This window comes from Haplochromis burtoni, unplaced genomic scaffold, assembly GCF_018398535.1.
Source record: "Haplochromis burtoni strain Fernald_Lab_line unplaced genomic scaffold, NCSU_Asbu1 Contig_52, whole genome shotgun sequence".
NCBI lineage: Eukaryota > Metazoa > Chordata > Actinopteri > Cichliformes > Cichlidae > Haplochromis > Haplochromis burtoni.
Window position 1 is genome coordinate 960,559 of NW_024582413.1, and position 11,029 is coordinate 971,587.

Genomic DNA, 11,029 nt, shown 5'->3' on the forward strand with positions numbered 1-11,029 from the left:
CACACACACACACACACACACACACACACACACACACACACACACACACAGAGTGGGATTACGAGGGAACAGAAGGAGGAACATTATGTGACAGAAAGCAGCCTGAAACGACAGTTAAATAAAATCAGGTGTTATTATATTTACTGATTATTACCTCATCTTCAAAGTCCTCGCCAATGCTGAAAAGGCCACTTAATTTACAGGTCTGTAACACAAATACAAACACAACAATAAAACACAGCACGAGTACCAATAAATGTCAATAATAATAATAATAATAGTAATAATATGTCCTGGTAAACTCGAAAACATGCCACACATTTGAGCTACTTAACGTGTATTAGCTTAGTTAGCCTCAGCTGCGTTCAGTTTGCTGGACTTACCATTGCAGTCATGGGCTATCGCGATTAAAAACCGTTGTTGATCACTTTGAACAAATATACCAGACTTTGTAAGACATTAATTGCCATTTAATGCCGGCTTACAAATATGATCTCTGCTATTTCTTTTCCTTTTTAACTACAGTTAAGTGAGACTAGCTTGCTAGCTACAGGTAAAGTTTATCTGGGCTGTACTGCTTGGTATCGCGCCGCCACGTTCAAACACGACGTGATGACGTAAGGAATGTTTTTACAAAGGAGGTTGAGGTGAAGCGAGATGATTCAATCCCCATTCCCATTAGATGTAGCTCCGTTTTTGTTCCAAGTTTAGCGACGCTACGGCGTGGTTAATAACAAACCTATCTTACTAATAAAAATAACCGATTCACGCAAATACTCTTTTTTTTCTTAAAAGACAAAATTCTTTAGCAATTTTGTAATGTCTCCCAGACGAGACATCCAGACGAGCTAGTATCATCTCTGAGAGAGCAAAACATTTTCTTTTTTTTTTACTCGTGAGCAGTAGATGTTCAGGTAGACAGCTGTCGTAGTTGTGAAAGCTATCAAGTTTATTCGTAATAAAGTCCAAATTGGCTTTTCTTCTTACCACCTTTCCCTTACGTGAATTTCGGGACGCTATGAATTTCTCACTTTTTAAAGTTGTGATCACGTGGCCTTCCTCGTTGATTTGTATAGATTATCTTGATACTTCTATGCTCTTTGGCGTTCATGACCGCAATAGAGCTAAATGCTGGGTCGATACTGTCATCTAGTGGTCGCTGTGGAAACACTTAGTATCAGCTTACGTTCTGATCTATTAATATTCAGTGCTGAACTTGTGCAACAATCTTGTGACTGTAGCCACCACGGAAGGGCATTTAATTTGGAAATCGCTTCATAATAGTTTAATTTCAAAGGGAAATGAACCTGATTCTAGCTGTGAAAGTATTTAGTTGACCTCTGCTTGGACTCCTGTCACTCACAGCAGTTCCATTAAAGGGTGAGTAAACGCTGCATGTTGCTATTTTCAGTAAACAGTACTTCCCAGTGCTTCAGAGGCTGGCTTTAGCGGGGTGAATGTGTTAATGTTCTGCTGTGATAAAACTGGAAAATGGCATGAAATCAGTACTTTTAAACCTGTGTTTTGACTTTAAGGCCCCATGTCAAAGGACACATTCCCATTTACCTCTACTTCACTGCGCTCTCTGAGACTGGAGCAGGCGTTTCAGGAATGGGAGGATGCACGGCGGGCACTGGCTCACAGGAGAGCCATGACTAGAGCGCCTTTGCCTCGGGCCCCAAGGCCTCCTCCCCGTCAGCAGCGGCTCCAGGAAGTCAGGGCCCCTCCACCCCAGGTGAAGTGCAGAGACACTGCCGTCCACAACACCTTCATGTGCGGGGACATGAAAGGAGTGTATGCAGTGCTGAAGGACCCTGCTATGGTCAATGCCTTGATGGAGACAGTGCATGAGGAGATGGTGTGGGCTCCAGAGATGGGTATGACTTTACAGATCTCTATCTTTTAATCTTCTATAAACGCTTTAATTGAATGAACTCCCTTTTCCTTCTTCCGCCAGGCATGTGGACCATGAGCTCCACGGTGAAACAGACCTCAGCCTTACGTCTGGCTGCCAGCAGAGGACACACAGCATGTGTGGAGGAGCTGCTGTTTCGTGAGGCGGAGGTGAACGCTGACCCTGGAGGCAACACAGCCCTCCACGATGCCTGCATAGGTGGCCATTCTATTTGTGTCCAGCTGCTGCTCTCTCATGGAGCAGAGCCTGATCTGTTGGCTGCAGATGGCAGTGCCCCTCTTCACCTCTGTACCTCTGCCCAGTCATTCCAGTAAGTGCTAAAAAAGCTGACGACTTTATTCTTATTGTGCTTAAGCAGAAATATTCAGCAGAGGGTATTGTTGCCAAGGAGTAGCTGAAGCAAAGCTTTATATTAATCTTGTCTTATATGAAAAATGTCCTTTAAAAGCTATTTTCTCAACTGCGGTAAAAAAACAACAAAAAAAACAAAACAACGTAGTTTAATAGAATGTAATGTAATAATACAAATCTAGTGAGCCAGGAAAAAAAACATTTCTGAGATATTATGAAAAATATCTGAGGGAGATGGATTTCTTATGGTCTGAATGTAGATATTGTGCATGTCGTGACCAGTAAATGTACTATTCTTTAAAGCTGCGCTGAGCTGCTTTTAGAAGGAGGTGCAGAGGTCAATGTGAGGACCAGGGAGTCGAGACTCACACCTCTGCATGTGGCTGCTCGGCGAGGCCTCGAAGAGCACATCCAGCTCTTTCTTAGCCACGGAGCTGATGTGTTAGCCACAAATCGAGAGGGCGAGACCCCTCTGAACGCTGCATGCTCCGGAGCCGAGAGACCATCTGAGGCCGGACGCTATCTTCGTGTGGTTCAGAAGCTTTTGGACGCAGGAGCTGATGCTCGAACTGCAGGCAGGAAGCAGCACACTCCACTGCACAACGCCTGTGCAAACTGCTGCCCCAGGATTGTAGACCTCCTCCTGCAGCATGGGGCCAAGGCTGATGTCACCAACTGTGCAGGATACACAGCCATGGACTGTTTGCTGCAGGTAGCAGATGCTATGTATAAGAGCAACAAAGTACTATTTAGCATTGCAAACACAGAAACACATTTTTAAGTTTGAGCATTCGGATAAAAACTTTTCTGTTTGGTTCTTAAGGTGGTAGAAGATTTCCCGGACCAGCAACCTGAAGCAATTGCACGATCACTTCTGAACCACGGAGCTAAGCCTGTTTCACCAAAGGTTTGATCAAACAGCCACGCTGTGAGGGAATGTGAGAACTGCTGCATGTAAATTGTAGTGTTATCTAATGCGCGCACACTGACAACACTGACTCCATGCCAGTGCTGTCAGTGTGGTGATGAAACTTCATGAGGCAACAGTTTCAAAATACGTAAGGCTTAGATAAATACTACATCAGGGATTGTAAAAAAACAAAACAATCTTTAAATGAAATATTAATACATGTCAAAGTCTGAAGAGTAGAAACAAACAAGAAAAAAACATTATGAAATATTAGATGGGGGGGGTCTATCTACATTTTTGTAAATCTGCAACAAAATATGTAAATAAAAAAATGTAAACACTTTAAAATTAGACAAAACCAACAAAGTTAGTGAGAACGTAAAAAGCAAAAAGTGAACATGGAAAAAAGGAATAATGTCAATATGTCCTTTTTATTCAAATTAAGTCTTTCTCTCCATTTCAAGAAATCCTGACTTTTATAAAGCTGCAAGTTGGGTTTATAATACTTGTTTTAAACAGCATATATAACAGCTAGTGTGCTGGCTGAAAGAAGATTGCTGAGACGCTGTAGTCTGCAGTTTGCTTCCTGTTTCGGCCTTTCTTTAGTTTCGTTTTTACTACCTCTTTCATTTAGGGAAAGATCATGGTTTATGTTCAAATATGAGAAGTCAGGAGTGAAACCAGGCTCTCTATTGCTGCTAAAGAAAGTTATGCACATCTCTGACTTTCATTATGTTTGACATGCCTGAGCTGAGAATAGACTCAGTGATTAGTGATGAAACCTTCACAAGATCAAATATTTGATATAGTGTGAACAATTATATAAATACACCTGCCACTTTATTAGGTATACCTGTTTAACTGTTTATGAATGCAAATGTCTAATCATCAGCAACTTAGTGCATTTACGCATGAAGACATGGTAAAAATGCTAGAGTTCAAACAGAATGGGGAAGAAAGGTGATTTAAATTACTTTGAAGGTGGCGTGATTGTTGGTGCCAGTGTGGTCTGATGCTTCCAAAACCGTTCATCTCACACAACCATTTCTAGTGTTTACAGAAAATGATCTGAAAAAGAGAAAATATCCAGTGAGCATCAGTTTTGTGGGAGAAAATATCTCATTTATGTCATAGCTCAGAAGAGCTGATAGAAACCAGGTAATCGAGAAACTCAAATAACCACCTGTTACAACCAAGGTGTGCAGACGAGTATCTGTAAATGCATAACAGATCAAACCATGAAGCAGATGGGCTCGAGTAGGGGTGTCCAGCTCCAGGCTCAAGGTCCTGGTTTTAAATATTACCCTGAGTCAACACACCTGAATCAAATGATTAGTTCATTACCAGCCCTCTGGACAACTTCAAGACATGTTGAGGAGGCAATTTAGCCATTTAAATCAGCTGTGTTGGATCAAGGACACATCTAAAACCTGTAGGAGACTGGCCCTTGAGGCATGGAGTTGGACACCCATGGGCTCCAGCAGCAGAAACCACGCCGGTTGCCACTCATCAACTCCTTAAACGTGACAGTGATGTTACTGTACTCAAATGGCCTTTAAAGTCACCAGATCTCAATCCAATAGAGAACTTCTGGGACGTGGTGGATGTGAAGGTGACATATCTGCAGCAACTGCATCGTGTCATCATTTCTACATGGACCAAATTCTCCACTGAATGTATTCAGTGCTTTGTTGAATCTGTGAGATGAAGAATTAAGGCACTTCTGAAGGCAAAATGGAGTTCAACACATGAGAAGCAAAGTGTACCTAATAAAGTGGGTGGGGCCCTTATGTGTCAGTTGTAGATGGGACCTAAATGTGCTCAGCAGAAGCAGGTGAAATAGAGAAGAGGTGAATCTTTAATAGAGCGTCTCTCAGCTGTCATAGGATGCGAGGCCGGGCATGGCCCAGGGCTGGAACAGATTAGGAAGACAAGGAAACTAAAGCACAGACAAAACAGAGGAAGTCAAAGAAACACAGGAGACTCTGGAAAAATGTGCAGAATGAGGAAAAACGTCATTTAAATCAAAACAGGAAACAAAAACTTAACAAATACACAGTGACACCAGTGTCATCAGCATGTAATAGTTATTGGTACCATATGACATAAAATTCATAAAGTAACATGTTTTATTACCAAAATAACATCACTTAAATGTAATAAGCTATTGAATGATTAATTAGTTACTGTCAAATTTTACAAGCAGTGTTTTATTTGCAGATGCTGAAGCAGTGTGTGCTCTCCCTGGCCACTGTCGAGGTGCTGCTGAACTCGTACCCCCACCTCCCGCCCTGTGAATGGATGGATGCTGTGTCTGCTGAGATATATGAGGTGAGCTCTCCGCAGTGTTAAATCTACTCTCCTCTGCTTGTTTACCTTCAGCACTGTAGTGTTTCTGTTTCTACCTCCCTGCCTCAGGAGCATCGGTCTTTCTTCCAGTTGGTGCGTCAGCGAAGTGCTCAGCCTCGCTCTCTGCAGCATCTCTGTCGGTGTGCTTTACGTCAGCATTTAGGAGCCCAGTGTCACTCAGTTGTCAGCAAATTGGACATTCCCAGCTGTGTAAGGGATTATTTGTTGCTCTGTAATGATGGCACGCTCTTCTGACTGTACATATTGTGTATCTTGCCTCATTGGAAACTTATATTATTTTAGATTTCAGGGGTTTTCAGGTGGTGACCCTCAGATACATATGATAGAAATGAGCGTGTTACTTGACTTTACAAAAATAGTTGCACTGAAGAACACAAATGTATGTAAATTAGATTTAAATGACATGTTTGTGAAATTCAGACACATTTAATGGTTTTATTTGTTCATGGGGAAGCGAATAACCAAGAAAACGTTCATATGAAGTTCTAAGAAGTTTCGGGCTATTTACTGTTGATTTGGATTAGTTGGTGCTATATGTGTATACGAAATGTTCATGGAAGTAATGAAGAAGGAGCTGCAGACAGAAAAGTCAATGAAAAGAAGCTCCTGGTGCAGTTTTTCTCCTGATGTTAATGTCAGAGGAAGTTTGAAATGCTCGTTGTCGCCTCTCTCAGCTCTCATGGGGCAGAGACTGGGTACACACTGGACCCACCAGTCGCCAGGCTATTACAGGGCTAACACAGAGTTCACATATTTTTTCATTTAATTAATTGATTTCGTTTTGAATCCTTTGTGAATACTGAACCTACGAACAACTTTGGGCCATACAAATCATAGGATTTTTTTTTCTCGTAGGTGCTTTTATATATAAATTAATAAAATATTTAAATATTTTCAAATAAACAACTAACAACGATGTAACAATAAAACTGTTTTTAAAAAAAACTACAGTTATGTATTTATTTACGTTGTATCATAGAAGTGGAGCAATGGGCGCGCAAACAGTTTCCAAAACACGCGCCCACCCCGCTGGCCCGTGATGACGTCACGCCGCCGCTATGTTTATTATGTGGTTTTTAAGCAGCAGCAGTTGCTAGCTAGCATTAAGCCTCGCCTTCAACCATGCGCTGATTTTACAGCTGGCAGGTGAGATCATTTGATGTTTATGCATATCGGTACATACGATAAAGACTTTTATATGTCTGGCCGAAGCAGTTGCTCTGTCGGACAACTATTATGCGACAAAATAAATCGAACTATGAGAGCCGTAAACAACGGAATGTCGTGGGTTTTTTTTTCAGTTAGCTACTTAAGCTAGGTGGGAAGCTAAGTTGGGTCGTAGACAGCAGCGTAAACTACAGTGTTGTAAGTGCAGCAGAATAGCTTTCGTTGTGGCTAGCGTCTAGGTTAAGGCTGTACATCGTGTGGAAAAATCATGACAGGAAGAAAAAGAGGGGAAAACAATAATGACACGGCCCTGAATTAGCCGGATGGCTGGCTGAGACTTCCCTGCTACACGAAACAGCTGTTGACCAACCTTGGTAAATGCTACGTGTATTTCTGTAAAGTAATTCTGACGCCGATGAAACCAGGCCTTGATTTCTGAATTTGTAAATACACCTTGAAAGGTTTATCTCTCCCCCCCCTACTACAATTCTTCTTAAAAAAAAATAAATTAAAAAGTACAAATGTAAATATGCAACTGCATGCAGCTACTGAGCTTTGAAGTGCTTTCACTAGAGTTTGTGTCTACAAGAATAGAAGAGTAAATGCACAGAAAAACGGGTTGTAAGCATGAATGAGTGTCCTACACAAAAAAGTAAACTTACACTTCAAGAAGGAGGAAAAAAGATATTACACTTATGTTTTCCCCCGTCATCATACAGCCTATGGGTGGAACATGTGAATCAAATCCTGTGTCATGTCGTTTTCATATGTTTTCAAATGGGCTGAAATTAGAAAATTGATCAGTAAATATTTTGACAGTTGAATAACCCAAACCTCTCCTTTGCCCAGTTCCCTTGTTTATCTGCTTTTCTAGTGTTTCATAGATATGTCAGTAATAAATTAATTGTTTGATGCAGTAAACCTGGAGTGAGAAATTGCTATGAGACGGACGGTAGTTTGTCACAGTTAAGTAAACCCAGTGCTACCATATGGCTGTCTTGTTCAGTGTACTGTAAGACCTGTAGAGATCTCAGAGTGCAATTGACGTTGTTTAGCTGTAACTGAATAGATGTAGAGGAACCTTCTTGCTTGTTTCAACAAAAAAAACCCAAAAACGAATAAAAACAAATTAATATGCTAGAGTATTTCATGGCTTCAACTATGGATGTGTGACTATAGTCTAAGTTTCCATTAAGTAAGGATAATGAGTCTCTGATACATTATATAACAACCCCCCTCTTGCTTTGTTATTTATCAGTTCATAAATAGAAGAAAAATTGGCAAAAAAAAAGGGAAAAAAAACTTTACAATGCGCACATTGTTTTTGGCTTAGGCCTAAAACCTTTCTGTAGAGTGCCAAAAGGTTTGTGCAGGGGGAAAAAAACAAACGCAACAGTATTACAGCTGGCTTCCTTTGGATAATGTCATGCCTGCCACCTCATTCAGTGTCTTTGCTGTGCTAATTTTGGTTTTCCTTCAAAGAATAAACACCAGATTATAATAGAAATTGTCAATGACCAGAAATAACAGGAAAATTCCCAAACTTATTCCTAACTCAAAATGGATCTTTGAGATCCCCTATTTTATGCTTGAGTATATAGAACCCTGATTAACAGTGGTTTAAAAAAGTAGTTTTGTTATTATGGTGATTTTTATTTGAGGGGGAAAAAAGTAAACTTGTCTGGGGATAACAACAAATCACATATTTGTAGGAGAAAAACCATGTTTTCATGTAGGAAGTTCTGTGTACATCTACAATGTTATCTTAGAAAGTTTAGATCAGTTTGTTTAGATCATACTATCACATGCAGTCTGAGGCAAACTGTTGAACAGGCTCTACAGCACTTGGAGCCACATTTGAAATTGTATGCTACGAAATGTCTTAAACCTGTGTTTTCTTCAGGATTAGAGGACAGAGATGGCAGTGTGTGCACTGACCATGTTGGATGGGATGGAGGATGAGGTGACAGCAGCAGGTGGTGTATTGCTTCTGTTCTTGGCCCTCATCTTGGCTTGGCTCTCAACCCATGTGGCTGATCGGGGAGACCACATATTGGGCACGATCCTCACTGTGGGTGCTCATGCCTCTCTGATTGGACTGGGAGGCCATGACAACTACGGTGGAGGGTCAGCTAGTGCCGACACCCCTGAGCAGCAGACGCCTCCACCTTCTCAGGAGAACAAGCCGGACGAAGGAGAGCCGGCAGCTGACAGAGGAGAGGGTGAGGGGACTGTAGAGGGAGCCGAGGGGGTTTGGACAGATTTGTTGCTGGACATACAGAGCAAACAACCACAGGCTGGAAGACTGCTTGTCACTTCTGATGGAGAGGATGATGAGGCTGATGAGGAGGATGAGGAGGAGGAGTTGGAGGAGGAAGTGAAAAAGGCTACAAAGCCTATTCCAATTTTGACCAGCACCACCTCTTCTCCTACCATCACCAGTAGTACCACTTCCATCTCTGTCCGTCTGAAGTTTTTGAATGACACAGAGGAAGTGGCTGTTGTAGAGCCACAAGATACAGTTGGGATACTAAAAAGGTTGGTAAAATAACTGAAAATCCATCAAACTTCAAGAATATCAGAATAATTCACAGATGATACACCCATTAGGCAGTTAGCTTAGCATAAAGATTGTGCCGCCTTGCAATGTTAATTTATCAAGAGCTTATACTTAGTTTGCTGGCTTACACTGGAAGGCTTTACCTTACTGTTGCTTTTCATGTTTTTTGTTTTTTGCAAAGCTTAAACAAGATGCCACATATTACTCAGTCAGCTTATAAATGTTCATTTAAGGCATGTTTTATTACCTTTAGACAGAGCCAAAAGTTTCTTTTATTGTCTTTCTGCTAAGTAAGTTAATTGGCTTATGTCTGAAACCTTGGATTGATTGTACAGGAGTGGTATTGATCTTCTTGTCTAACTCTTGGAAAGAAAGCGCCTTATAACTGCTTTAATTTCTCATCTCCCTTCTTTTCCAGCAAATGTTTCTCAGGGCGGGAGCATCAAATTAAATTAATCTTCCAAGGCCAGCTGCTGCAGGATCCCAAGAGGACTCTGTTATCCCTAAACATCACAGACAACAGCGTGATCCACTGCCACATCTCTCAGACCCTGCATGATTCCAGTCCAGAGGAGGGGGCTCAGTCCGGAACAGGAGCAGGAGCCGGGTCCGGAGTCTCCAGTGGATTCAGGGCGGCAGGTGTAGCCATAAGCACCGGCAGCCTGGTGGTGCCTGTCTTTGTGGTGATTCTTGCTGTCGTGTGGTATTTCCGCCTCAACTACAGGCAGTTCTTCACCGCCCCTGCGACCATCTCCCTTGTGGGAGTCACTGTGTTCTTTAGCTTTTTGATATTTGGGATGCACAGCCGCTGAAAAGGCAAAGAAAGGGCACACACTTATAGTTGAATGTTGTGAGGTGAAATAAAAATAACTACAGCAGTGGGTGAGTGTCTGGAGAGATGTACTGACCATAAAGGGCCTCGGTGCAGATGCTGCAGCTGGTTTGAGAGCGTGCATTTGTGCGAGCGTGTGGGTGGTTAAGTGAGCCTGTTTGTGCATGTACAAAGATAAAAACATGAGTGACTGAGGAGTGTAAGTGCAGTTTAAAAAAACAAGACAAAAAAACCAGCAGTGAGTGAGCATTTGCTTTAACTAAAACCTAATTTAGTTCCTATTCAAAGATGTAGTGGTTCAGACCATGTTGTAATACTGGCTTCATCTCATGGCTCTTTATTGCTGTAAAATACTCATTATGCTTTCCTGTGCGCTATTCTTTGAGATGACTTTGTGTTTTAAATGTACAGTAAATACAGTCTACACTTACTACAGGTGAACGGCAGCCACCTTAATTAGCATTATGCACTTGAATTGGGAGGGGTAGCAAAATAGAATTCAGTTGACAGCAGTCTATCTGTTGACATCTAGTGGTAAGATTTTACATACTGTACCTTTTAAGAAAACCAACAAAAAAAATGGCTTAAAATCATTTGGAACCACTCACTGTTGTGCTGCGTGTGCCAGTTTGAGTCTTTGCCATCATTGTATTATTTGAATGACTCGAGCTCTCTGTATGCAAATATAAATTGTACAACTGCCTCAGTGCAAGACTGTTTCTTTTATGCTACGTAGGAGTAGTTTAATTTAAACATTATGAAAAGATACTGTAAATATATTGTGTATTTTGTGTAAATAAAATTATACAATGAATCAATGTGCATCTGGCACTTGCTGTCAGACTGCTCTGGTTTCAGTTGCATCTCTTATTAAAGCATTTCAAAACAAACCCCTTCTACTAGCTCTTTGTGGTTTAAAGAAGT

At 41.4% G+C, this 11,029-nt stretch overlaps 3 protein-coding genes across 5 annotated transcripts in view; 2 read left to right on the forward strand and 1 right to left on the reverse strand.

Moving 5' to 3' along the window:
- Positions 1 to 650, reverse strand: part of hrob (homologous recombination factor with OB-fold) — a 10,317-nt gene extending 9,667 nt beyond the window's left edge. The window contains exons 1-2 of the mRNA XM_005921865.3: positions 384 to 650; positions 155 to 205 (exon numbers count right to left, since the gene is read on the reverse strand). Coding sequence (XP_005921927.1) covers positions 155 to 205; positions 384 to 395 — 63 coding nt within the window. The 5' untranslated portion in view covers positions 396 to 650. The remainder of the gene's footprint in view (positions 1 to 154; positions 206 to 383) is intronic.
- A 538-nt stretch (positions 651 to 1,188) lies between these two features.
- On the forward strand, positions 1,189 to 6,492 carry asb16 (ankyrin repeat and SOCS box containing 16). Of its 2 annotated transcripts, none has more exons than XM_042220658.1 (7): positions 1,189 to 1,380; positions 1,536 to 1,877; positions 1,958 to 2,225; positions 2,570 to 2,978; positions 3,090 to 3,173; positions 5,397 to 5,507; positions 5,616 to 6,492. In XM_042220658.1, exons 2-7 carry the CDS (start codon positions 1,541 to 1,543, stop codon positions 5,778 to 5,780), a joined length of 1,374 nt encoding a protein of 457 aa, XP_042076592.1. In that variant the 5' UTR covers positions 1,189 to 1,380; positions 1,536 to 1,540; the 3' UTR covers positions 5,781 to 6,492. The 2 variants fall into 2 exon arrangements, with proteins under 2 accessions (XP_042076592.1, XP_005921925.1); XM_005921863.2 differs by having other exon boundaries at positions 1,190 to 1,380; positions 5,595 to 6,492.
- A 114-nt stretch (positions 6,493 to 6,606) lies between these two features.
- Positions 6,607 to 10,995, forward strand: tmub2 (transmembrane and ubiquitin-like domain containing 2). Of its 2 annotated transcripts, none has more exons than XM_014333445.2 (3): positions 6,607 to 6,692; positions 8,617 to 9,251; positions 9,692 to 10,995. In XM_014333445.2, the coding sequence occupies exons 2-3, from the start codon at positions 8,632 to 8,634 to the stop codon at positions 10,083 to 10,085; spliced, it is 1,014 nt and encodes a 337-aa protein (XP_014188931.1). In that variant the 5' UTR covers positions 6,607 to 6,692; positions 8,617 to 8,631; the 3' UTR covers positions 10,086 to 10,995. The 2 variants fall into 2 exon arrangements, with proteins under 2 accessions (XP_014188931.1, XP_014188932.1); XM_014333446.2 differs by lacking the exon at positions 6,607 to 6,692 and adding an exon at positions 6,699 to 7,087.
- Positions 10,996 to 11,029: the final 34 nt, after the last annotated feature.

Bases quoted from the DNA above. Each gene is read 5' to 3' on its own strand.
- asb16 (XM_005921863.2), top strand. From the start codon at position 1,541: ATGTCAAAGGACACATTCCCATTTACCTCTACTTCACTGCGCTCTCTG. The intron at 2,979-3,089 runs GTAGCAGATGCT...TTGGTTCTTAAG, and splicing joins CCATGGACTGTTTGCTGCAG to GTGGTAGAAGATTTCCCGGA. The intron at 5,508-5,594 runs GTGAGCTCTCCG...TCCCTGCCTCAG, and splicing joins TGTCTGCTGAGATATATGAG to GAGCATCGGTCTTTCTTCCA.
- tmub2 (XM_014333445.2), top strand. From the start codon at position 8,632: ATGGCAGTGTGTGCACTGACCATGTTGGATGGGATGGAGGATGAGGTG. The intron at 9,252-9,691 runs GTTGGTAAAATA...CTTCTTTTCCAG, and splicing joins ACAGTTGGGATACTAAAAAG to CAAATGTTTCTCAGGGCGGG.